The 26,173-nt window shown below is 43.8% G+C and overlaps 2 protein-coding genes across 5 annotated transcripts in view; one reads left to right on the forward strand and one right to left on the reverse strand.

Annotated features, from left to right (window-relative positions):
- Positions 1-697: 697 nt before the first annotated feature.
- The window catches only part of NEU2 (neuraminidase 2), a 32,757-nt gene continuing 7,281 nt past the window's right edge, over positions 698-26,173 (reverse strand). Inside the window, exons 1-3 of one of the 2 annotated variants that reach the window (XM_082766995.1) lie at positions 18,170-18,221; positions 3,476-3,680; positions 698-1,745 (exon numbers count right to left, since the gene is read on the reverse strand). In XM_082766995.1, the coding sequence (XP_082623121.1) occupies positions 807-1,745; positions 3,476-3,676 (1,140 nt within the window). In that variant the 5' untranslated portion in view covers positions 3,677-3,680; positions 18,170-18,221 and the 3' untranslated portion in view covers positions 698-806. Of the gene's footprint in view, positions 1,746-3,475; positions 3,681-18,169; positions 18,222-26,173 lie in introns of those variants that run through there. The other variant, XM_082766994.1, reaches the window with a different exon arrangement.
- The window catches only part of NGEF (neuronal guanine nucleotide exchange factor), a 50,114-nt gene continuing 38,241 nt past the window's right edge, over positions 14,301-26,173 (forward strand). Inside the window, exons 1-3 of one of the 3 annotated variants that reach the window (XM_082766993.1) lie at positions 14,301-14,477; positions 22,090-22,148; positions 24,748-25,119. In XM_082766993.1, the coding sequence (XP_082623119.1) occupies positions 24,852-25,119 (268 nt within the window). In that variant the 5' untranslated portion in view covers positions 14,301-14,477; positions 22,090-22,148; positions 24,748-24,851. The remainder of the gene's footprint in view (positions 14,478-22,089; positions 22,149-24,747; positions 25,120-26,173) is intronic. The other 2 variants (XM_082766991.1, XM_082766992.1) reach the window with 2 other exon arrangements.

The raw sequence follows: 26,173 nt of genomic DNA on the forward strand, positions 1-26,173 counted from the left end.
TTCCCGCTCTCCCTGCCCATGGAAAAGGAACAGCTGGAGCACACGAGGCTGTGGTTTTCTTGCACGTGAGAAACTGCAGCTACTTAGTGCAGTATCAGCAAAAGGGCAAATAAAGCAAGAACATGGGAAGTAAGGAGAAGGTGAACTTAGACAGAAGTCCCTGAGTAGCCTGGGAACTCAACACAGCAACCCCAAATCCAGTACAGAAGTGGGAAATAATAAGGGCTGGGAATATTTCAAGATGATGGCATCCCATGGCCTTTCTGAAATCGTAAGACAGCAAGTCCTGAGGTAGAGCTGCTAGCAAGTACGACACTGACTGCAAGAAGTACACCTAATCAGGGCCCAAACAGCTTTCTGAAAATAACAGTGGATACAGGCAGTAAGGCAGTGTCATTTCCAGTACTTCCCCCACAATTTACTAAATACAGCTCAGCACAACACTGCTGCCCTCTAATCTAAGGCAGGCCCTGAGCCATCAGCAGGCACATCCCTAGGCAAGACTGTTGGAGGCCTTAAGGTGAGAGACCCCATGCAAAAGTCATGCTTGCTTTGAGCATGTGATGTTTAAGATAGCAGCCAATGGGAAAACTGAGGTGGGAGAACAGGCAAGGGAAAACAAAACCAAAATATGTTTAGTTTTAGTATGTTTAATAGACTTTGTAATCTACAAATGGTACAAGCCAATGGCAAACAAATGGTGCACAAAATACAAAAACCTTTTTGCTGAAAGATGAGAAGTGACAGTGAAAAGAAGCACCAGCAAAGGTGGTTTTTAGATGGATCCCGCTGAAAAGGCTCAAGACTCAGCACTCAGATGGGAAGGCTTGCTTCAGAGTGAACATTACAAATATTATCTCTTCACATTGCTGTTGAGTCCCATATTCAAAAAGGCAAGAGAACAAGGGTGAACCATCTGGCCCAACCCCCATGTACTGCAGATCTGAATAAGCACATAAGCCCTTGAAGAGGATGCTTGGTTTTGACCACTGTTCTGGGTTTAAAGGGCTTTTATTGAGGTAAATTCCTAAATCTCTTCGACCCTTTGGGTCTGTAGGATGAGTGTAGAGCAACCAACTATCTTGGCACCTGGCATCACGGGGAGGTGGGAAGGCAGTAACACTTCCATGACATCCAAAGGGAGGCTCTACAAGCATTTCAACCCGTTGGCCTCCCTCAAAGTCCACCCCGTGGTTGTAGCTGACGGCCTGGATTCTCGCTCCCGTGCTGCTCCTTGCGTTGCAGTAGAGCACCCTCCTGCCACAGGTGTGTACCTCAGCTACCTGGCACTCCACTGCGCTCTCCTTCCCCACAAAGTTCCCCATCTCCCATGTCGTCCCATGGTCAGAGCTGATGAAGCAGAAGGCGTGAGGGGTGGGGTGCTGCTTAGGGTCAAGGATACGATAGGCATAGGCAGGAATCACAAGGCTCCGGGCCTCGTTGAGCAGCTGTAATCCGTGGCCTGGCCCCACTGCGAAAGTGGCCCAGTTCTTGTACTCGGAGCTAATGGTACCCTCGGTGATATCCTGGGCAGTGCTCCAGGTGCGTCCTTGGTCCATGCTAGTGATGTAGCAGAGACGCACCAGGTTGATCTTCGTCCTGAGCTGGTGCTGCTCAGAGATCTTTCCTGGGACGGCTATGAAGAACAGGATCAGTTTCCCTGAGACCTCATCATAAACAGGACAGGGATTCATAGAGCGGTGATCTTTCAGCTGCGCACTGTCAATGGTCTCCATGCTACTCCACTGCCAGGGCCGTGTGAAGGGAGACAAGAATGAAACACACTGTTACAGGTAAATCCAGGTTACAGTGCAAGTATGCCCAGATAAAAGTTACAGAAGAGTTTGAGAACAGCACAGGATGAGCAAGTTTGCAGATAGAGCAAGAAACAGGCAGCCAACATACCGGCACCACCAAATGTAAATTAAAATAAAGTTTATTTGGATGATGCAGTGCTCATGCGCTTCATTGAACAGGTGGGTTATGTCCTGTTTAAATTACAGCTCACTGAGGAGCTGATAACTCCACATCTCCATGCAGCTGGTGTCTGACTACACTGTTAAAAAAAAAACTACACTAACTGAATTTTAAGGAATTCTCACAAGCATTTATATATACATATGACACAGGCATATAAAATGTGGTTAAAATGTGCTTGTAGACCCTGCACTCTGTCAGTGCTTCTCAGGAAGTCATGTAAATAACTGAATCCTTTTGAAGTATACTGGATGCTGACAAACCCATTTGCATTAAGACTTCTGCTTCTCCATTTTGATCTGTGGCAGCCTTCAGTGAGACACCTTGCTGGAGCTGATCATATGGCGTTACACACCCTGGTGCGGAAATTCGGACCGAGTTGTCCAACATCACACAGAAAATAGGTTGCAGAACAAGCATGCCAATCCTCCAAGCCCCACCTTTCTTTACATGAATAGCATATAATACAACCACATTTCAAACACCAACATGGCAATTAGAAAATTATTCCTACATAGAGTTATTGGTTTGGTAAAAGAAGCAGTGTTTTCCAATAAGATTATACTAATTAGCTTTTCTACCCTGACTTGCTGATTACACTTTTTGCTTATGTCTTATCTTTGTCTATTCAACCAGTATTAACTTTTTGGGGGGAATATTTAATATTTCCATTTTAAGAAACCCTAGCATGTGAACACAAATTACTGAGCTTATGACCAACTGAGCCCTACTTAACTGAATTACAGGGGTTACACAAGGTGTTACCTGAATGGTACAACACTGCAGGTGCACTCAGAGGCTGCTTCTGCTAGGCAGACTCCAGCTCTTAAGAGTCTATAATCTAAGACAGTCACCAGTGAAGGATTGGAATAGAAAAATTACTTCCCCCCCCCCCCCCCCAAAGAAGACATTAATGCATTTGCAAATGCAAGAAATGATTATAAATAGAGTATCCACCACCCCCAGTCACCCAGCAAGATAACTGTTAGTAATAACTGGTAGATTAATAAGGTAGCCAATTCACTGGCACAGACAAACCAGACGACACTCTTTTGCGTGGGGAGACTAGCTGTTCTCAATTGTTTTTTAAACCAGGAATTAGTTCTAAAAAGATGAATTAAAAAAATAGTCACTGATTGCTAATTCACTCCTCCCCATCCCTGTGATACTCCTCATTTCTGCCTCTTTTCCACATCTTTACTATTGCAACAGGACTTTTGCCCATGCCCCTCTCTGCTTCTGCAGAGATGGGTCAGAGTCATCCCCAGAAAATGTACTGTACCCGCTCCACTTTAGTCCCTCAACAACTGCCCAGTCATGGGGTTGAATCCCAGCAGTCATAAAGACACATGCATTACCGAAAGGTGGGCTTGTCTCTTACAGCTGGGAGAAGTAAAAGCGGTTTAGCTACAGTGGAGAAAGCAGACCCATTCAACTCATTTGGGACAGGGCAGCAATATGGCTGGACAGTCTCTCCATTTCCTCCCCACTCTGGTACCTGAACATGGTGCGTGGATGGGTCATACATGCCTCTGCGCATCGCTATCAGCTTGGCATGTTCATCTACCACATCGTTTCGTTCTTCAGCAAATGCCAGGATGATGCTGAAACGCGGCAGGTAGAGCAGGGCTGGAATTCGGTAGCTCCATGTACCGTTCCGGAACAACGTCTCTTGCTTCAGGACAGGAAACGAAGCCATCACACTAGGTAAAGAAGACAAAACGCACTGCATTTTAACCCACACTTAGCCTACCAAAGCTTGACAGGAGCAGATTCCACTGCTTTCTGCCCTCCCTGCTCAGTGGGACCCGACATGCACTTAAATGCAACTTCTCCTGCTTTCACTTTCGTCTTTTTCTTGTGCTCCTCTAAACAGAATCCACGTGTTGCATTGTAGTCGGCCACACAGACCAGACCTACCCCAGAAACAGACTGGTTAATCTTCCTGGGGTTAAGTACACTAAATACAGTTAATTAAAAATCTGTCTGTAGTTTGTTTTTTCTTTTTAATGAAATTCAGAAGCTGGGATTTTTGGGGGGTTGCTTTGAAATTCAGAAGATTGTTGATAATCAAACATTGTAGTATTTTGCCTCAGAAGAACATTACTATTTTTGCTGATGGTGTTTCCAATTCCCAAAACAAAACTTATGCTTTGCCAAATATGAACTTTGAACCCCATAATGACAACACAGTGAGGCAATCCATGGCCACAGCCATGCCCCTATTTGACGATGGTAAGCACTGAGCATGAAGAAAAGAAAAAGAGAACATCCTCCCTCATAAGATGAAAAAACAGTCCAAAAGGTGTCTAAATGGTGAAACTGGAAGGTGTCAACCAACTGGATCTAAGACATCTGAGCGTACCATGAGAGGCCCAAGGCAGGAGAATTAGACTTACATACTGGGTTCTGCAGGTTTCTCATTGGAAGGGGAAAGGCCACTGCTTGCCTGAAGCAGACATGAGGTCTTACAGGGCCATGAACATGTTCCTAAGGGCCTCAAAGAACTTGAAAATAAAGTCATCAGCAATATGGAGCTGGTAACACATCAGGTGGGACACTTGTCATCTGTACAGTGACTTAAAAGCAACATTAGGGAAGAAAGCAATCATGAGGGGACACTAGGGAAGCTGCCTCTATGGACCTGGTCTGTGCCATGTCTGCATATTGTCTCTCTTCCTCCCCTTGGATCCACTCATCTGTCTGCCCTGTTGCACCAAGCCTCTCCTGATAACTGATTTACCCTGGCAAAAACCCACTGGCTCAGGGGAATTACATCTGAGCAGAGTGGAGGGGAAAGAGGGAAGAAAAAAAAAAAAAAAAAAAAGAAAAAGGACCTCTGACACAATGCAGCAGAAACTGAAGGCCTGAATATCCTCAGCTCAGCAGAGATGTTGGGGGGATGGGGAATAAAATAAAAACAAAATTCAGAAAAAAAAATCAGGCCTTAGATCTCTGACGCATTGAGTGGGTAGGATGGCAAGGATAAGATGACAATACACTATGAGTAAGAAATTCAAATGCCTCCTACCTCAGCTGAGGCAAGACTTGCAATGCTGTCTTGAGCGTTGAGGATTCTCCACGATTTAGATAAATAGGAAGGTGCTATAGTGGCTATTGGCTGTGTATCAGATCCTCATGTTTTTGAAGGCTGTCTTGATAATTCAGGACCAGATGGAGACAAACTGAAGGTTGCTTAAGCAGCTGCAGAAAGCACATATCTACCTGGAGATCAATTTTTGCTCTTCCATCTTAGAAGAAAAAAGAATTAGCTAGCCTAGCACAGACTTGATTAACAAATTTCTTTTACAGTTCAGATTACTGAGTTCAGACAATGCATATAAGCAGTTTGTTCTCAGCCAGGACCATCACATTATGCTCTATCCAGATCCACAGCTAGGGAGCGAGCATTCAATTTACTCCTTGCTTTCACCTTCCAGATGCTATGAATACACATGAATTTCTTAAGCTTACAGCACTGATCAGAGGGTCCTAACTGCACTCTTTTAGCTAAAGCCAGCTGTACAGACCCTAGCCAGCCCCAGCACCATTGCTGCTCAGATGCAAAGCCACAGGGGAGAGAAGTCCATCTCCAAGGGGTAGCTGCTCCCTCCTCACTGCCACTTCCAGTGCAGCAGCCTCTGAAAAGGCAGCAGAGCAGCCTCTGTACAGAAACATTACCACAGATTTGATCTCAGCTCTCCATGCAATGCCATGAAGAAAATAGGAAGACTGTCCTAGAACAAATAACTGTGTTGTTCACTACAGAGCAGCATGGATCTGGCTATTTATACAGACTGCAGCCGTGGCTGTTCTCATGGTTCCTGAAACAGAAGCTCACCAGAGTACTTCCAGACTATTTAAAGGGAGATTATTTAAAGGGATATTAGTCAGCCTGTCTACTGCAGCACAGGTTCCCTAAGATTCCTGCTCATGGTGCCATCCCGATACTGAAATCCTTCTTGAGGGAACGGCAAGGGAGTGTGGGGGAGAAAAGAAAAAAAAAAAAAAAAAGAAAAGAAAAGAAAAAAAAGAGAAAGATTTGGGCCACCCCTTGAACCCCTGAGGTAGAGCTGAAAGACCAGTGCCACGGAGGCTGTGCTGCAGCATGGCAGTGGGAGCAGAACAGCCCACTGCAGCCTAGCCCCTCCTGTATGATCCTGTCCCCTACAGGCATCTCTCCCCATGCTCTTGGCCCCTCTGCAGGATGCTCAGTGTGCACGCCACAATGCTCTTCTGTTCCCCTCTTCTGTTCCTCTTGGTGCTAAATGGGGAGTGAGGGAAGGTGGGATGTTCGAGGGCTGGGAACAGCTGTTGGACACAGCGCCCACTACAGCTGAGGAAAATTCTGGGACCAAGTGGCATCTGTTCAGACTAGACAGGGACATGTGTGTATACCCCACACACAGTGTGCATATTATGCCTGTATGCATACGCACACTGTATCCACCTGCAGAGAAACTCTTCCATCCTTTTTCAGACACACTTAAAAGTCAGTATTCAACTTCTTCTATCTTCTTTTGCGGTGGATCCTCAAGCAGAGACTGAGTCACAGCAGCTTGAGTTTCACACAAAATAAAAAATGCAGAATCTTTAAATAGCTTAAAGCTCTTAATATTTATTTAATAATAATAATAATAATAAAGGCTGCTTTAGTTATTCTCCAGCCAGTTGAAAAGAACTGATTTTTTTCTTGACCTCTACCCATTTTCAAAGGTAAAAACACTGGCTACACTATCCTAAATAAGAGAGAAGTAAAATTAGCAAATCATCAACAGAACAGCAAATCTTGAACAGAACAGCCACATGAGGAGTGTTCAAAAGCTCACACTGCAGCGCCGCAAGAATTCAAATCTGACACGCCAGCCTCTCCAGGATTAGATTGCCAAGGAATGCATGTGTCCCTGATGCTATCCTATTCCTACTGAAATAACACTGGCTGGCCTGCAAGGAAGAAGAAAGTGGTAGCATTGCAGCCAGCATTGATATAAGGACACTGTCAAGACAAAGTTTGTAGACCACAGCAGTGTCTTTTGACAGACCAAGAGCTATATCTGGAAGGGGAAAAGAAAACCACACCGACCTTCTAGGAACAGAGGCCTGAACTACAAGCAGGAGACTGGAGAGCTGCACACAACTTGCAAGTAATTGCTCAGACTTGTATCAATTTGATTACCTTGGGAGAAAAGTTAGCTGTACTTTTGTGAGGTAAATGGGCATGGAAGGAGAAGTGGAGTTGACACAGTAATTTATTTCCTAAGAGGTCGCTGATAACCTCTTTGCGGATGACAGAGAAACTAATGGGGAGAAGGCAAATTTGTCATGCGGCCATTAAACCAGTATTGCCTCCTGTTTTTTGGCATCTACTGGAGTTCTGAATTTACTTCCCAGGCTTACCCTTGAGAAACATTCTGTTCAGGGATTATTGCCATTTACTTGCAATTCCTCTCCAGTGCACTGGGGAAGTTGCTGCCCTGAGATCCAGTACCCTGCTTCCAAGCAGAACTGTGCAGAGAGAAAGAAAAGCATGGTGGAAGAAGGAGGAAGCTGGAAGAAGGAACCCAAGCTGCAGTAAGGGATAGGTTCTGGCAAGCACCAAGATCAGGTATTTGTTCCTTCCACTTCTCTCCTTCAAGGCAGCTTACATGGTTTGCTGTTTAGTTTGTTTTGCTTGTTTTTTTTGTTGTTTTGTTCTTTTTAAATACAGAAGAGAGTAATTCCTTCCATGCTTATTTATTTTAACCCTCTCCAAGAAGAGTGACTAAAAAGGATAACATTTCCACTGACCTCAGCTACTACAAAAAACTGTCGTTAACAAGTTCAGATCCACGATGAAAAGGCAGTAGGTCTTTAAAAACAAAGCAGCAGAAATAAGGTAATAAACTGAACTCTATCTCCTGATCCCCATCAGGGTGCCCTGCTGCTCTGTGCAGGAGTCAGTTTGTTCCTGGAGGAATGTAGATAGATCCCAACCAACCAACCAAACCTAGCCAGGGAGGTTTGGGGAAAAGGGGGCAAGGAACACAAACAAAAGAACCTGAGAAAGTCAAGTTCAAAAGCCAACTAAAATTCTGCTTTTCAGTACAAACACAGGAATCTGTCCTTCTCTGCTCAACATCAGAGCTGGGCTTGCAGCATGTTCCAAGCTTATAGAAGTCAGCTGAACACTATTATGAAATATATATATATATATATACACACACAGTGTTTCATTTAAAAAAAGATGACGCTTCCATTAGAATACTGCACAGAAAGGGGCCAGGAGAAGCCATGTTCCAGTTGTACAGGGCTAAGAAATAGGAGATCCAGTTTGCTTCTAAAATGCTTGCTACACAGCGTATTTCTATGTGCAAGCCTTCCCTCCTAGCTAAACAGAGTGCCTGTACCTATTTCCGCTGAAAGCCAGCGCCAGAGAGCTATTCCAGCCTTCTCAAGCCCCTAGAGCACATCCTACACTAAATCTAGAGCATGGGATTCCTTAACAAGCCGGGCAGCACCAATAAATAAACCAGCCTCAGTGCAAGGTCAGAAAGTAGAGCTATCAGTGACACCTGTCAAGCAATAAACTTTAAACGCATGACTTTAAAACTTTGAAAATTCAAAACTGAAAAGGCACAAAGCTGGAATTACTTTAATCCAGCTGCCAGCTGCATTAAACTTTTTAACTACACTAGAAGCAAAGTTTTTCTTGTGGTAAAGACTTCATACCACACCTACAAGGGGATTTTCAGCCTCCTCAGTCATTGCTTTCCTAAACAATGGGTCAAGTTCTGCTTTCAAAACGTTGTGGTTCAGCCTGGCAGAAGCTCCTGTGCTTTAAGACACAGGTTTTCTGAGCAGTACAGAGGAATTACATGAAACAGCATTATTTTTCATAGCATATGATTGGTGGAGGACTACATAGACCGTACTCCAACCTGAACAAAAAAAAAACGTAGTATTTAGCTTTTTAGCTCCCAGCAATACCCACTGATATGGAGAGGAAAAAAAAATAAAAAATGAAATACCTCTTTCACTCTGTGCCTCCTGGAAGTCACGTCAAAAGTAAAGGAAAAAAGCACTCTTATTGGATACGATAAAAGGGAGGTTCACCACACTCCTACCAACTAGTCTCCAACCTGCAAAATTATTTATATTGGCAGCGATGTCAGCTGTCTCGGATCCCCCAGGAAGAGCTAGCAGCTGGCATGTATACACAAGCCAATATTTAAATGGCAAACCTGTTTTGCATACAAGGGGAGGTTCCATCTGAGCTGGACAAATGCGAGGGAAAGATTTTTAAATGACTGTAGTAATTAAATGACTTATTTCTATCAGCATGGATTGACAGGACTACAGAATAGCTGTTGTTGGTAATGGTCACACAGTTCACTCCTGCCTGTCCTTTCCTGCTCTTCTTGTCCCCTTGTGCTGAGGAGGGGAAAGTTCCTCCAGTCCCAGCACGCTGCCTCCTAGCACTTCCTCTCAGAGTGCTCTGGAGCTCCATGAAAGTTTGCTACAAGACCCCAGAAAATGGTTATAACCAGGGAGCGAGGGTGCTGTGACAAGCTGACACATCCCTCTGCTGGCTCTACCCACCTGGCATCCATCAGCGTGCAGTTTCTGGATGAAGGGATGGGATGGACTGACACAGGGGCACCCAGGCAGCAGTACAGGAGCATGCTACTGCATACGGATGCAGCTCCCAGCAGCCAAACTTCACACCAGCAGCTGCAGTCAATGAATCAATAGGCACAGTCAAGCAGAAGAAAGGAGGGGCGAGTATGAGCGTAGGGTCCCAACACGTGGTGGGAGGCTGAGGGAGAAGAGGACAGCACCTGTCCTCTTCTCCCTCAGGCCTGCCGAGCTTAAGGGCAGCACCTGCAGCTGCTACTGCTGGGAGTAGCCAAGTAAATTGACTTCGTGACTACCTTGTGCTACTGATGTAATGTGGTGCTGCTGCTGTCAGAGACAGCCTTGCCTCACCTTTCCCATTCCTGGCTGTTTCTCTTCCTTTTTGTTTTCTCTGCTGTGTTTCCATTGCTGCCATTAACACTTCTTGGCTCTGAGATTATTGGGAAAATAATAATAATAATCCTGCAAATAGATCTTGCTAGTAAAGAAAAAGGAGGAAGCAAAGTCTACCCACTTGACAGCAGTTGTGGTTTTGATCTGTGCAAGCCAAATAGAGAGTTGCTAAGGTGTTGATTTACGACCAAGCAATTTAATTAAATGCTTCTGTATTACCATCTTCCCTCTCTCTTAAGCAACCCTGCATCCCTTCTTGTGCCAGCACTGATGCTCATCTTACCTTGGCAAGCCATCAGAGGATGACAGTCTGACAGAAAACTAATCCAGAAGAAAAAAAAAAAAAAAAAAAAAGAAAAAAAAAAAAAAAAAAGTGAACAGCTTTCTGCTGGGTCACTGTCCTGGACTACGTCAGCAGGAATCAGACAAGCAGCAGGGGAGGGAGGAGGAGTACGAAGCTGTTGACAGGAGGCATAGATTCACCTCTCTGGCAGCTGGCCATTAGATCAAATTAGCTGTATTGTAAAACCACACCCCATATTTATGAACCTTGCCTTAACTGGGCAAGTAAAGTATTGCCTTAACAGAGACACAAAAGAAGCCTGAGGGCATTTGTATCTTGCTGTTATATCTGGAATCACACAATAGTCAATGCAAGGAAAAACCCCTCCAGACAATAGCATTGATATCCACGAGATGTTAACTTCTACCAGTGAGTCCTGGAGAAAATCCAGAGTCAAGCTAAGCAGAAACAATTAAGAAAGGAAGAAAGACACCAAAGACGCTGCTAAGACACTGCCTGCCAGAGTGAGACATGAATGATTGCTTTGTGGATTTCTTCACCTTTTCTCTGCTCCCTGGCTAACAGCAGTGTTGCTCAGGTGGTGCTCTGAGTCACGCACAGCTTCTGCAGCCAGCCAGACCATGAATGCTTGTTTGTTTCACAGAACTCACTTTGCCTGGCCGCAGCTTAAAACTGGCTGTCCATCTCTTCTCAGGGTGGGAAGTCCCGAGCGTGGCTCATAGTGAGTGTTGTGGTGCCAGTGGTTCCCTGCTCTACGCTGGCAGCACGTGCATGTCAGGGTGGCTGTGCCCTTGCCACCTCCTGTCACGAAGCTCCCTGTCCCCGCATGTCCTTACCCTCCCTCCCAAAGCAAGAGCCCCATCTCCCCTGGCAGAAACAGCCAGTCAGGGTACCCGCTCCCCAGGGCAGGTAGCAGATGTGGCTGTTCAGAGGGTAACAGCCTGGAAAGGCTAAAAACCACTCCCCAGGCAAAAAATGCAAGCTTAGTCCTGTTGTGAGATGAATCCCAGTGCCCATGCAGGGCAACCACACAGCCAGCAGGTGGGCACCCCGTGCTTGCAGACAGCATCCAGGCCCCCAGCGCTGCTCTCAGACCCCAGCCCGCACTGCAGTCCTCTGCAAAAAGGCCACCTTCCTTCCTGACAGCAGTGCTTTCACCAAACAGCATGTTGTGTGCTGGAACTATTTTATAAAACCATTCCTTGCTGACTACAAAACGTGGATTTCTCTGTGTAGATGTGCTGGGTTTGATCCCCCTGCTTCCTGCTGGGGTAAATCAAAACCAGTGGCACAATGAAGTTTAAAATGAGTATAGGTCTAGGGAGAATCAAACTCGTCACTTCTATTATTCCCAACTTACTTCATTGCCATTACATCTGATTGTTGTAATGAAAATGTTTTAAAAAAGGTTAAAAAATGCAAATGGGGTGTGTGGGTGCATTAATAAGAGGATATAAAAATAATGCAGAAGATAATGTAATGAGAGAATACTGAACAATGGAGCATTTGCATTTGGACAACCAAGCTCAATTTCAGGTGCCACCTCGCAGGAAAGATATAGCAATAGCTGCAAAGGAAGGCTAAGAATTCATATTTCATATGCTAGTACTGCTGAGCATATGTGAAAACAAATAAATAAGAAAACAAGAGATGCTACATGTAATGAGAGTGACACCTAGTCCATCAAAAACTATCAGTGTGTATTTCCCTTGCAAAATATTTAAACCTGAATCCATTGGTTTGTTAAACTACTAGAAAGGCAAGCCTGGCACAGGTAATTCAGTATTTATGGCTAAGCTACAGAGTGTAGCAGCTGTCATCAGTCAGCTAAAGTTAAAATCAAGATGTCTTATATGGAGGTAGGCCATATGAAAGAGCAATTACACAGCTTTGCAAATTTTTAGTTGAAATCCTATGGGCTGCCCTCCAGACATTAGGGAGTATGGTATCGTTTGTGCAGAATGTAAGTCCTATGGACCTGATGGCTGAATGACACTCTGTGCTGTCAGGAAAAACAAATCAAAATAAAACAAGAAAAGGTCAAATTAATAATAACGAATGTAACTCACACAAGTGCTAATAGCAGAGATCTTTGGAAAAGAGGATTCTTTGGACAAGGGAACATCTACCTGTTTTGTTCTGTGCTTTTTTTCAATTCCACCTCATTACAGAAATGAGCCGTTGCGCATATTCAAAGCCACTGCCTCGCTATCCTTATCAGTTGTGAGAGCAACAGGTATGAGGAGCAGGTACTCTTTGGGTTTGTATCATTTTACTCTCCAGTGACTCCTGTTATGTTACCTTTGATTTCTATCAAGAGTAAGCAAAGGATTGTGCTCTCAGTGTTTACTTTCCCAGTAAATAATAGCCTAGCTCTTAAAAATGATTTCTGCTCCTCATGGAGAGACTTGGGTGAAAAAAAGCTCTACTCTCTCTACCCAAAGGGCAACACCATCACTCTAAAATGGGCCGGTATGCCTTCTGGCACTAAACGGTGAATTCTGCATTTGTCACAGTGCAGCCTTTGTCCCCTGTGGAAGACACTGCCCCATGAACAGCCTAGCCTACCTGTGATACACATTACACCGTTTTTTCACCCCACCCATTCTATTTGGAATGGAAAAAGTAGATATATTATTTTTGTAATAAGATGAAGATCCATGAAAAGCAAAAAGAGAGGTGCTAAGATTCACATATAGAAAGGAGGCTGTAGAAACATGATTTATTTAGTCCTCAAAATAGCAAAGTTGATAAGGAGTTGCTCCAGGAGAACTGGAGGAACTTAATGATTGAAAAATGCAATAAAACTGGAATCCCTTGCCTCATGTACCCTGCCAGCTCTGGGGACACTCAGATAAACAAGTCTGAAGCACAAGGCTAGCAAGTTTCACCCTGAAGTTTCACTCTTGTGATAGGGGAACCCAAATTCCAGAACATCCCTCATGCCTGTGGCCCACTAGCTCACAGAGCAGGAGTGCGCAGGTCTGACAGTGACCTTGATTAATCATTACAGGATTCATTGCTGACAGCTCTCTGTGCCCAGGTCAGGCCTTCAGCTGGTATAAAGGGATAGTGACACTGGTGACCATGAGGCTATGATGACTGACCGCAGATGGAGCAGAGCTTTACTGAATACACATTTGGATTTCTACAGAGTAGATTGGGCGTGGGAAAAATACAACCTATTTTAAAAAGACTGGGGTAATTCTATGACCAATTAAAGCATTTGGAGATGAGGCAGTTGGTAAGTTTAGTGACCTTCAAAAAGAAAAAAGTCATGGGAAAGACTAGCATCAACTTCAGCAGGCACTATGGTGCTTTGTGTCAGTCATTCATTCTACAGGCTTAGTTATCCAAGGATGAAGGAAAATGTTTTACCCAAGTATAACACTGCATAGGTGTGCAGGTTTATCTGTATTCCTTTGAGGCATCGGGCCCTAAGCTGTTCACAGAAGGATATTCAGACAGTAGAAAGCAAGCCCACCTGAAAGAGCAGCAAATGTAAGCACAACCTGAACACAAAATCAAAGTATTTCATGGGAGAAAATTATAATGCTTTTGGATGAACAGATACAAAAAGCCTTAAAATTAAACCAGGCTGGCTCTGCTATATTCATCCCAATGCCCAGGTATGTGAACATGCATGAAAATAAAAAAAAGGCAACCTAAAAATAGTCGTAAGCATTGAGGCCTTTGCATCTCATATGCCCTTAAATAATGTAAAGCAAAAGCAGTAGCTCAGCCAGTGGGCCTGAAAAGTGTAAGCAAATACCATTTACTGTTTCCACTTATTTGAGTTTGCAGATTTGGACCAAGGTTTCACCCAGCTGTTAAAGATTTATATGGGAGGTTTAACAAAGCCCTGTCATTAAACCTTTGGCACAAGTGGTGCAAAGGACATTCAGAGGGTGTTTGTACTAACCTAGATAAAGGGAAAGCTGTTCCTTTAAATTGTGTTTGCTGTGACTCTGGAAACTGAGCAAACAAAGTCTGAGGGAAACTTTACTTTCGAGCAGAACTGACAGAAGGTACAAGGACTGAAGGACAGCGATCTTCAGTAGGACACACCTGATCAGGATTCAGAACTGAATTGCAAATTTCTAACAGTTTGTGGGAGCTTAGTCCAGATTTGTTGGACGGACCTAATCCTGATGGCAAATGAGGCACCGGTTCAGCCCCTGACAGTCAGGTGAGTAAAATCCTATTCTGGGGGATGCTGGAAGAGGAACAGTCTGAGGAAGAAACCTCAGACAAACCTTAAACAAAGGCACAAATACAGTGCCTGAAAAAGAACCAGCTTTGCTCTACCAGCAAAGTCACCCTGAAGGGGTCCTGGGCAACCCAGACAGGGCACAGCCAGGACACAGTTGAAATACTGGCTGGTGGAAAGGACAGACACCACTGGCACAGCTTGAGAGGCATAAAAACCACCACAGGGAGGAAGCCTAGCCAGAGGAGACTGAGGCTGCACAAAACAGGCATTAATGTGACAAACTAAGCGGCAAACATCCCCCAAACCAATCAACCAAACTGTGTGTCTTTTTCCAGGGGCAGGACAAGTTGTGATTTTTCCTGGCATATTTTTATGTGTGATCTTGCTTTAAAAAATAAATAAAATAAAGACAGGAAATGTGAAAAACAGCCTGTTTTCCTCCTAATGCCAGGCTGATCTTTTCCCTTAGCTGATCTTTTCTTTCATTCTCAGGAGACCAATTACTGTGAGTCCACTAGAGCTGTGAACTCTATCCCAGCATTTATGTATATTTTTAAATGCACAAAGTAAACAAGGACTCAAATCTCATAAGAACAACCTAGCTCTTGAGATATTAACCTATTGACAGATTCAGCCGTTATAGTAGGTCTGCCAGTTCCAGACTTAGCTGAAAGTAGGAAATTGCACCAAAACAAATGAAAAAAAAAAATCTTAAAAGGTTTCACTGAACTTGCAAAAAGGACTAATTGGCTGACATTCACTTTATGAGATGGACAGAACTTTTATTCAGGTCTCACTGTACCCAAACTCCAACATGGACTGATAAATCCAATCCACTTACTTACGAGACCAACTGTAACTATAAGAGCATGCGTGAAACAACATAGTAATTGACAGAAAAGAAGAGCCTAGAGACAAAGAACACATTGTCCCACGCTTCTGTAATTTGGAGAGGATATTTGCAAGACAATGTAAAATGCTTTAACTATATAATTACCATTATCTGTGGCCAATGCCTGGAATTTTTACTAAAACTCTACTTTTGGAAGTAGCTTGTCATATGATTTCTATAGGAAATTATATCACCATCTTTACCACAATAGTGCCTGGAGGCAACATTTTTTGTTTCCAAGTAGCACCCCATGGAAGCACCCCCATTAGATCTAAAATAAGAAAAATGGACTAGCTTCAGTGAAACCTAAAGCAATCTAGAAACCTTGGCACCTCTCTGCCTTCTCTTTCCCAGCCAAAATCATCAGATGTCTATGAAAAAACAGGTCTAGCTTAATCTGCAAAAATTGGACTTTGCTATTCCAGAAGGGGGCAATTCCTGAAACAATGACCCCTTCTTAGAATGAACTGCAGCCAGCACAACTAAAATTTAGGGAGAATCACAGTAACACTGAGGAAATAGGAATCTAGACAAAATGTCTGCTTTTCACTTGGGGTTAAAAATATAGGAAATAGCAAATGAATAAAACAAAACAAACAAACAAAAAGAGAGAATACCCAAACAGGTCATACCTATTATTATTATTATTATTATTACTACTACTACAGCATTGTCCAGACCTCTTTTGAACCCATAAGGCTCTCTTTATTTCATTCTGTTGTACTAAATTCCTGCTCAAGTAGCTCCCAAGAAAAAAGACCGTGGGAAAAATATAGGAGTACTTATATACCACAGTATACCACTCCTACTCTAGAGAAGGGGATCTAAGACCAAGGAAAATCCCTGACTTGTTCAAGATTGCTCAGGGAACTGCAGCAGAGCTGAGAAATGAAGTCTGCTCTCACAGGAGCCAATTCAGTGCCACAGGCATGAGACTTCCTATCCTCATCCCAGCCTTGCTCTTTCTGTGCTTAAAAATTGGGGAGAAAGAGGAATGAAACAACTGCTGTTAGTGGGAAAGATCTGAAAGGAAAAGCTTTGCGGATCTTATACAGCACTTCCACTACCTAAATTGAGCTACATAATCATGATTGAGGAGAGTGTCACTTGTCTGACAAAAAATGAAGAGTTCCTGCAGCCAAACAGCACTGCATGGGTGCCTGTTTTTCTAGAGTGCAATACTGTCTAGTGCTGTAGCAGGCAAAATGGAGGCAAGCATGGGGGTTTCTGGATGTGACTGCCAAAGCCCCAAACTGGTACCCCAGTCCTGGAACAGAAAGAGACTGCTCTGCAGTGGGAGCAGCAGTCCTGCAAACCTCCTTTCCCACCGGAGTCTATCCTTTGTGGCTAAAAAGAACAATTCTGGAGAAGTTTGCATTACTGATGCTGTTTGCTGCACAATTTTCAGAGTTGCCTATCAAATGGTTTAGTGGGGACTGTTAGTGTTAGGTCAGAGGTTGGACTCAATGATCTTGAGGTCTCTTCCAACCTAGAAATTCTGTGATTCTGTGATTCTGTGAAATATTTTTCCTGAGTGCTAAAAGTTTGTAGAATCAGTGTAGCAGGCTGTAAGAATAGTATCAGTTTACATCAGGTTTGCATTTAGCTTGATGCAGTTGACAAGGACAGCCTAGGAGAGCAGCACTCCAAACTTGCCTGGCATTTCAAACCAGTAGAAACCAGGCTAACAAGATTCTGATGTCTTTACTGACTTCTGGCTTCCCTGCAGCTACGAATTTGCAAGCAGACTCACCAAACAGGCACTCCTTGGGCCCTCCACCCAATAACCACTGGGGGAGGAAAAACTGAGAGCTCTACTATTCCTTGATGAACAAACTCAGCCCTCTTCTTTCCTCGCTCTGTGGATGTTTTTGTATAAAAAACTCCTTTGAGTTCTGACCCCTGCAGTTCAAATAACCACCCATGCTCATTTCTTCCTTAACAAGTGTCTCATACACAACCAGCAAATCTAGAAATAGAAATGGATGTCACTATTTTTTTCCCCAAGAGCAGCACAGGTGTTCTCCGCCCCAGGGACACTGAGCTTGTCTGCTTACTAACCAGTCTGTCTTGAAAAACTTCAACCAAGACATCTGCTAACCTCTCTTTGTGTATCCTGGTATTACTAAACCCCTCTGCTTTCAGCAAAGCATTATGCCCAGGACATTATTTCCTATACCACGTACTTGACTAAGTCATTTCATCATAGACTGAACTTCCTAAACCCGTCTTTTAATTTTTTAGAGGCTGTGACATTTCTGGACAAAGTTTAAACTTTATGTTTTATATTCTTTCCATGACTAGAAGGTTTCACATGGTCCAAACAGAAGAGAACAAACAAAAAGAAACACAGACCCACAATTCCCATGTGCAACTCTGTAAAATAGGAGAGAGCATTGGTCAGGCTGCTGAGGGTCTTCTCATGTACTTACACAGTACACTGCTATCTTCTGTTTTGAGGCTACATCCTGTGATTTGCACCTAGTCCTGTGTGGGTAGTCATATACTCCCCCTCTCCTAGGAAAAGCAGTGTTTTGGTTTTAATTATTCACCTACCTTCCAAGGATAAACCTGGAAAACCACAGCTACTTAGTGACAATTTCACTTATAACTTCTAACCAGAAATAGGGAATGGCGTGGCATCAGAGGCAACAACAGCAGGATTATTATTATAACCAGCAGGAAATAGGAAAGGGAGCTTCTCTTAGAGATAGGAGTTCTTGTTAGCATATAGAAATATGTCAATGACGTCAGAAGAGCAAAATGAGTTTTATACCCGTTACTTCTCAAGATGTTCTCAAAATCTTCAAGCAGGGATGTACTTTCACCATTGCATGTGCACTAATTTAAGGAAAAGAATAAAAATAAGGTCAGCTTTTGGTTTAATCAGTTTTAAGCGCTTATAATGAAAACCAGAAGGGCTTGTAGATTTCCACTTCTATGTGCTTTAAAAATTAGGTTAACTCTCCCTATACAGATGAGAGTGTTTGTATGTGTTTATAGATCTAAATATATATGTATGTACATATACATATATGCAGAATAGCTTCAGACAAGGAACAGTTTAACATCTTAACATCTTATAGCTCATAGCTATATCTACTACATGAGACCCAGGGGCTGAAGCATGGAATGCAATGGGATAGGGCTGGACTACTCTGAGATACACGGACCAAACAAATATATCCATGAGCAGAGATGGAATTATTAATGACATACAAGAAAGCACATTATTTTAATTAATTATTTTTGACTCATAAAGAATCAGTAAACAGCAGAAAAGATAAATCATGCTGGCAGCAGAAAAATATGTAGCTATTTAGTGTTACTCATTAAGTGTATATTGATATATACCAGTTAATTAAGACAGAGTAGCTGCTATAAACACTCAATTTTTCATGCAGAGGGAAATGAGTGAAGACATATCTGTTTCTGTCATATGTAAGTAGCCATTTATAGGATATACTCATTTTGTATCTATGTTTACACACGTATACTTACTTCTACCCATAGAAGGTCCCACAATGCCAGACTTAATTCTGGAAACATTTTTATATCTCACAAGGCCATTTGAGTCATTTTTAGCTGTTTTAAATATACTGGTTTCTCTCTCCAAGCCCCGTTTGGTTGGTCTTATGGTATCTAGTGCACATGGCTCTGGAAGCTATATTAAACAAATCCAATGTAATTTATTTTTAGCCTCGAAGTGTTTCTAAAACAGGTTCTCTGTAACATATGTGCAAGACATAAAGGTTTTATTGTCACAAGCGTGTAATGAACTGCATAATTCTCTCTTGGTTTGCTTGCTATAAATAAGGTACCATCACTAACTCATGGCAACAAAACCATTCTGTTTCACTTTTCACCTGAAAGACTACCTCAAAATCTGGGTGCTTGTAGTTTGATTCTGTTAGGACTGGTGGTAGAATTCAGTCTTATTTACAAAATAAGTATTTGTTTTCTGGAAACATATAGGGTCAAATAATTCAATATTCCTTCAGCTAACATTCCCGAACTTATTGTCTAGTTTTCTCTGGCTTCTGCTATCCAATTTGATCTGTCTCTCACTTTCTGGTCAGTCTGTTCCCATGCTCCTCCTGGTTTCTCCACCCCCATGCTTTAATCAAATAATACTTTGGCCTTGCACCTAAATAGTTCAAATTCTTTTGTGAAATGTCATGTACCTTTGCTTTGGACGGGGACATGTGCTTAACTGTCTCTGGCAGCCATCTGAAAGAAAGAGTTGGGATTGTTAACAGTTCCAAGGAGGGTTATCCCAACCAGTGACTATGAAAACATAAATACATGCATAGCCATGCAGCTCAGGACCCTGATGGCTTTAGCTGTGGCTGGTTAGGGTATTACCATGCCCAGCTGCCTATGCGTCCTTCTGCTGGAAGTTCGTTCCCTTGGAGCAGGGGTGGCTCAGCAGGCCACGTGAGAGTGCCTCACTCGCACCAGTTTAAAGTCTGTGCATTAGCTTCAGCCACTGATGAGGCTAAATGAATTCATAGCTACATCTGCTGAGAGCTAAATCTGCCAGAGCCTAGGGCTGAGTCTGTGGGTGTTACTATTCCCCTGACTCAGACAGAAATATCTCCCAATGCAAACGCAGGCCTGAGCCTGTGTGGAGCCCCAGTGCCTTCAGTGGGGCCCACCCGCATGTGGCACTCCTTAAGGGATCGGCACCCACGTGAGCGAGAACGGCAGCGCATGAGTAAGGCTTGCTGCTGGATTTTGGACTGTGCCCCATCCCCGTTTTAGCCTCATTATGATGCACAGCGAAATAATCTAGAGATGACATTCCACTCCTCTTGAAGTAGAGGAAGAGGAAAAAAAATCAATGTCTAATACAAGAGCAAGGATTTAATGGGGGACTGATGGTGGTGGGAAGCAGAGGGTTGTTTTCAGTTTGCAGAAGTCTTTCAAAATAATTAAAACATTTCAGAAAGACACCAATATGACGTGGCAAAATAAACATCTGCATGTATACTTAGTCTGTATTTAAAGAACAAATATTAAGGAAGCCGTGTGCACTCTGAGGGGTGGAAGACTGTCCTAAAAGAGCTCCATCTGATTCATCAAATGGACATGAAAGCTGCATCTGTACATTCAATGTGCAAAACCTTCCAGATGAGGTCATTAATAGGGCTTAAGCTTCAGACAGTGTGAACATGTAAAAAAGAAGAAAAGATGATACGGCCTTCTGATCTTCTACAGCATAAAACCCCTACAGCCAAGACAATAAATTCTGCATTGAGCCCAAACTTTGAGCTATATGTAATTTAAAAGGGCATCCAGTCTTCATGTCAGGATTTAAGGTCATGGCAAAACTAACACACCACCAGGTAATTCATTGTAGGGGTTCATTGCCCTCTGGGCTAAAAGCACCTGCCTTCCTTCTGGTCTGACACAATCCTGGCGTTTTTTGTGTGGTCACTCAGACACATGAATACTCTCATCTTGTATTCCTGCACTGGCGGTAGGAATACGTTAGACAATCAGATAAAGGCAATTCATCCTCTGTGACTGTACGTACCTATATATATAACCATACAGTCAAGTTGTACTCATACTTGCAAGTTCCTGTTTCAAAACATCCCTGCATTGCGTAGCTGGAGACTTCAGTCTCTAGTACTAATGAAGCAATCTTCATTACCTTTCCAGTCTAGGCAGCAGCACTGTAGAGCACTGGCAGATGAAGCATTTTTCATTTCAGAATCATTAGGCATAAACTAAGCATATACTATGCACAGTACTTACAACTTTTCAGCCAGACAACAGACTTCACCTTATTTTAAAAACAGATGATTACCTGGGGAGGCAAATTACCAGGGGCAGCAAAAGGGCTGCGATCCAGCCGCTGTGCTGATCAGAAAACCACTGCTGACGAGGGGTCAGGGCGCGTGGAGCAGGTGGCTCTGCTCAGCAGCAGGGACGCCGCTGGCTGCCCTCCTGCTTCAGCAGCAGCCCAGGCAGCCAGCCCCAGCAGCTCCCCTGCTGCCGGTGGCACCCCAGCTGGCACCAGCATCCAGCCACATGGCCTGGCCCTGCTGTGGCTCGTGCGGCTGCGCCCGCCTGGCACGCCATGGGCTGAGCAAACAGGGAGAGGAGATCGGCCACCGCTCTCGCTCCAGGCACACTCGGACCAAATCTCGAAGACTAAACGCGTTCGAAATACACGCAGGCCTCCAGAGCCGCAATATCAGCTTCCAGGGTGCAGCTCCTGCTACTAAAAACATTGTTATCGTTCATTAGATATAACTGATTAAAAGGAGTTGCTCTTTTGACACACCCAATACCCTTTGAATTCCTGTCTGCCCATTCTCTTGGTGCAGCCTGGACCAGCAGCCAGTGGCTGACATCCCCAGCCAGACCATGCCTTGAAGTAGATTCGGTCCCACCCTCTCAGGAGCAGCAGTGGGGCCCTGTTTCCCTCCCACACCCATGCATCCAGGCCTACACTAACATCCCCAAGTTCTCGTACAACAACAATTTTTTGTTATTTACTGGTAATTTTTTTTTTTTTTTTTTTTTTTTTTTACATTGGCAAATAACATCTCTGTACAGTCAAATTCCTGGAGGCTGAGTTATGTGTGAGTCAAAAGGCATATCTCTAATGTTGCTACATGTGCATTACTTGCTGCTTTTTTACTGTTGTCATCTGTCTTTGCTCTGCATCCTTTTTCTCTACAGACTGCTACTTTGGTCTTCTTGAACTATGGGCAGAAAGTTTGCTTGCAAAGAAAAACCAGGTAGGTGGTGACACTGCAGCTAGACGTGCTCTCATGTACTCGGGATGGGTTATTCCTGTTGCAAGACCTGACACTCAGCTACCTGTGACTATCAGAGGCAAATTCCTTCTTCAAAAATTAACTACAAGCATTCAGACAGGGATGGTTGTAGTCCACACCTGCTTGAATCATTCGTTCTCTGCCACTGAATAGCTTGACAGATACCAGAATAATATAATACTACATTTGATTATATCCTTGAAACTCATGCCTCACTCCTAAAGCAATTGCAAGCCAGGACTTTTTGACTGACATATCAGTAAATGACTTCTAAATAATTTCTTAGAGTATCAATTTTGTAATTGGAAAAATTGCCTTCATAAATACATTCTCTTCTTGAACTCTTAATTAAAGAAAGTAAAACTATACACATTCTGTACAGCCACGGCAATAAACATATCTCCCCTCACCTCTGCCCCTCCTAGAAATCAAGGAAGTCTTTCCCTCCTCCACTGCCACGTTCACTTCTGTTCACATCTTGTTCATGAGGGACTGTTTGGAAGCCTGACAGTAAGCCAGCTGTTCAGGACAGGCCCTCTTCATTCCTCTGATAGCCAAAAAAAAAAAAAAAAAGTATTCTGACAGAGATAACTATGCTGGTTGGATGGTGCTACTAATCTCTTTGGGCAGCCCAGCTGAGGGAGTTTCACTGAGTCCCACAGAAAGGTCCTTCTCTGGCAGAAGCACTCTCTCCATGCCCTTTGATCATATGGGAACTTTGATAACTTTGATATAGAGGAGGTTGTTACAGATCCATGTCCTTGGGCAGGTGATGGAAGAAAAGTGAATGAAAAATATGTGGTTGTTACCATTTAGGTTTAGGAGAGATTCCGTGTGCAGTATTAGTTGTGGTCCAGTTAACTGAAATGTTTCCATTACAGTTGCAAGGATCGGGCCTTTGAGGCGCCAGTTTTGGGACAGGAAGAAGCACAGTCAGAAAGGCAAGGGAAAAGAAATAGCCTCTTCTATCTTTTCAAGCTGTCCGCAACAGCAGCTGTTTTTTTTTTTTTTTTTTGCTGTTCTACTGAGCCACAGCAACAGAAACAGACTTAGTGAATCTCTGTACCTCAGAGTAATTTACAAACCAAACTTAACACCACAACCAACAAACAGGCCCTTCATACGCTTCCAGTAACACTGGAAACAGTCCCAGAGCAACCACCAGCTCCAAACTGTTCCAAAGTCTTTGAAACTGGGGCTTTGAATTGAAATTACAACCCAAATTTAGCAGCTAAGAGCTGCATGCTGTGGTTCAGGTTGTGAAAGGAAAAAGCAGACTTTCTCATCTGTGGAGCCAGGAAACAGAACAGCTCAGGCCCAGTGCATGAGTTCAGATTGTGGCCTGTCCTTTGTAAGGATAAAACATGGGGCCCTCCATAATTATGGAAAGCAGAGGATTTGCAGATTATATCCCAATTTACCACTTGGAGCAGCCCCGGGGGCAAGAAAGAAAAAAGAGTGTGGCATACATGGGTTCACGGAGATTGCAGAAGAGCCAAAACAAAAGCTGAGATGGTATAGAAGATACCTTCTGGAGTACCTTGTACGTTGGCTATTTTGTGATGTTATAAACCTTTGATAGAACTTATTGAAACAAAAATTGTTAATCTATAACACAAGTTTATGCCCTTCTCTCAGTGAACTGCAAATCTTATATTCACATTTCCTATACAGCATCTCTTTCTACTATTTATGTTAGCCCCAGCCCTCACAAAATCATGTATGTACTTAGAAAGGCTTCAGTAGCTGTAAAAAGTCAACGAGACACAGCCAGCAACAAATGCTTAATTAATCAGCTCCTATTTTACCCACTCTTGGGAAGGTCCACCTGCAGTGTTGCTGCTGTAGAGGTCTGTCTCCTAGAAATGCCTGAGAGTGCTGGCAGAGGCCATGCAGCAACAGTGTGCAGCAGGACCCCTGTGTGGACGTCCACATGTCACTGAGGGGGAACGCTGGCATATGAGGGCAGCTTTGGGAAATAAAATAACATCTGCATGCTCTCCGTTGCTGCCTTATCTTTTCTCTTCTGCCTTCACAGTGGTTAAAGATGTTTCCTCACATAACCATACTGCAGGAGTGAGTATTAATAAGCGTTAGGAAGCCACCTAGCCCTGTAAAAGGCATTCCTGCTTCTGTTACAGTGAAGTGGTACACACAGAGCACACAGTTTAACAGAGCTATCTCTTCAGGTTTTACTTTGTATTCCAAAACATTTTCACCCTCAGAACCAAGAACATGGCCATTACCAGAACCCACTCTAAACGGACTAGTGATCTGCTGCTCCCAAGAGGCCAAAAGGTGTGGTCATCAGTGGAACAAATACAGTCATTTTTCCACTGACTTCTGAATGTGTCATGACAGGATGAACATGTAAAAGCAAAGTTCAGGACTTTAGAATAAGGCTTGTAAGGTGTGGGATGGTCTCCTTCCTCACAATGATCTCAGAAAAAAAAATCCAGGGAAGTCCCCGTTACCCTAAATAGATGCAGCACTGCAACCTCTGGCCTAACTAGAACTTTTTCCTCTCTTTTCCTGATTTGTCCTGTTTTTTGGTCTCCAGCTCTAACTGAGGTAAAGCTGATGGAGCTATGGACGTTACCTGTCTTCGGCTGCTCTGCTGCTGATCCATCCTCTCGGTTGCTATAGAGACGAGCTCTGGGAGCCATGGATGGGCTCGGGGGAGAAGCCTCCAGCAGGTTCTCTGCTGGTGGGCACCAGCCGGCTGCTTCCCAGCAGGTGCTGACAGAGCTGGCTTCGGTCTCTGACGGTGAGGAAGAGTCAGAAGGTGCTAACCCAGCCACCCACGAGGGGAACTTGCACACACATTACATTGCCATTCAAAGAAATTCCAGGTACTATCGGTCCATGAGGCTGCCGAGCAGATCGAAGAGAAAGACTACGAGAGAGGCAATGCGTGGGGGGCATGCTGCAGGTGAGTACCCCAAAAAACATCACACTTCCTTCTGCAGTGAGATCAGAGCTGTAGGAACCAGGGAGGTTAGGAAAGGGACAGGGAAAACAGAGAGCAGACCCAGTGGTCAGCACACTATAGAGCATCCCTGACTGGCATGTTAGCATCCCTCTGTGCCAACCTGCTTTGCTCAGCCTGGAAATGCAAAACACTTGGGTGGTTAAACAAGCTTCATGGTGGAGAATCTAAACAAATCTGCAACTCTGCTCTGCCATTCCCCTGCTCTCTCAGGGAGCAATAATTCAAACAGGGAAAGAAGCTGTCAAAAGAGTAGGAACTCCGTCAGAATACAGAAAGGATATATTGAAAAAGTGGAATCTGTGCAAGTAAGTGTATGGCACGCTGAGTGGCATATGGAGGAAATAGCCAGCAAAGGCAAAGCACTACACGTAGGGGCCAAGCCTGTGGAAATTGCAAAGAGGGGAGCAAGACTTCTGTGAAAACTGATGCCATCGCACACTGAAAACAGCTCTCAGCAACACTTGAGCTCCCTTTGAGCCAGGAGGCTGAAATAACAGAAATACTACCCAGAGCATGCATGCACTGAGGTGTGGCTTGAGTATAAGTTGAAGAAGTTGGCTAAAAGGCTTTCTCTGAGTACGAAGAGTACAGAGCATGACTGCAAGGCTAGACTTTCACTGAGCTGGCACACTGTCTGAGCAGCTGTCTGTGAAAGAAACAAGAGAAAGACAGGAGAAGCTGCAGAGAGAGCCAGGAAAGGAGCTATCTCAACATGCTCCGAAGCGTTGGAAACCAGGCTGCAAGAAAAAACTGAGAGTGGTTTTAATTCAAATGGTAGATGAGCAAGACCTGGAGCTGTGAACACAGAAAATGCACTCTGCTTGATCTCCTAGGTGTTCAGAGAAACTGAATTTTATAACACTCCTTGTAAATAAAAGGGGGTGCAGTGAAGATACCTTATTCTATCTTCAGATTATAATCTAATAAACAACCCACTGGACTCTGAACTTTGGCTAGCTGCATGAGTCAAAATGACATAACAATATTCCTGACG

The sequence above is a fragment of the Aythya marila genome (assembly GCF_965140915.1).
Source record: "Aythya marila genome assembly, chromosome: 9".
Taxonomy (NCBI): Eukaryota; Metazoa; Chordata; class Aves; order Anseriformes; family Anatidae; genus Aythya; species Aythya marila.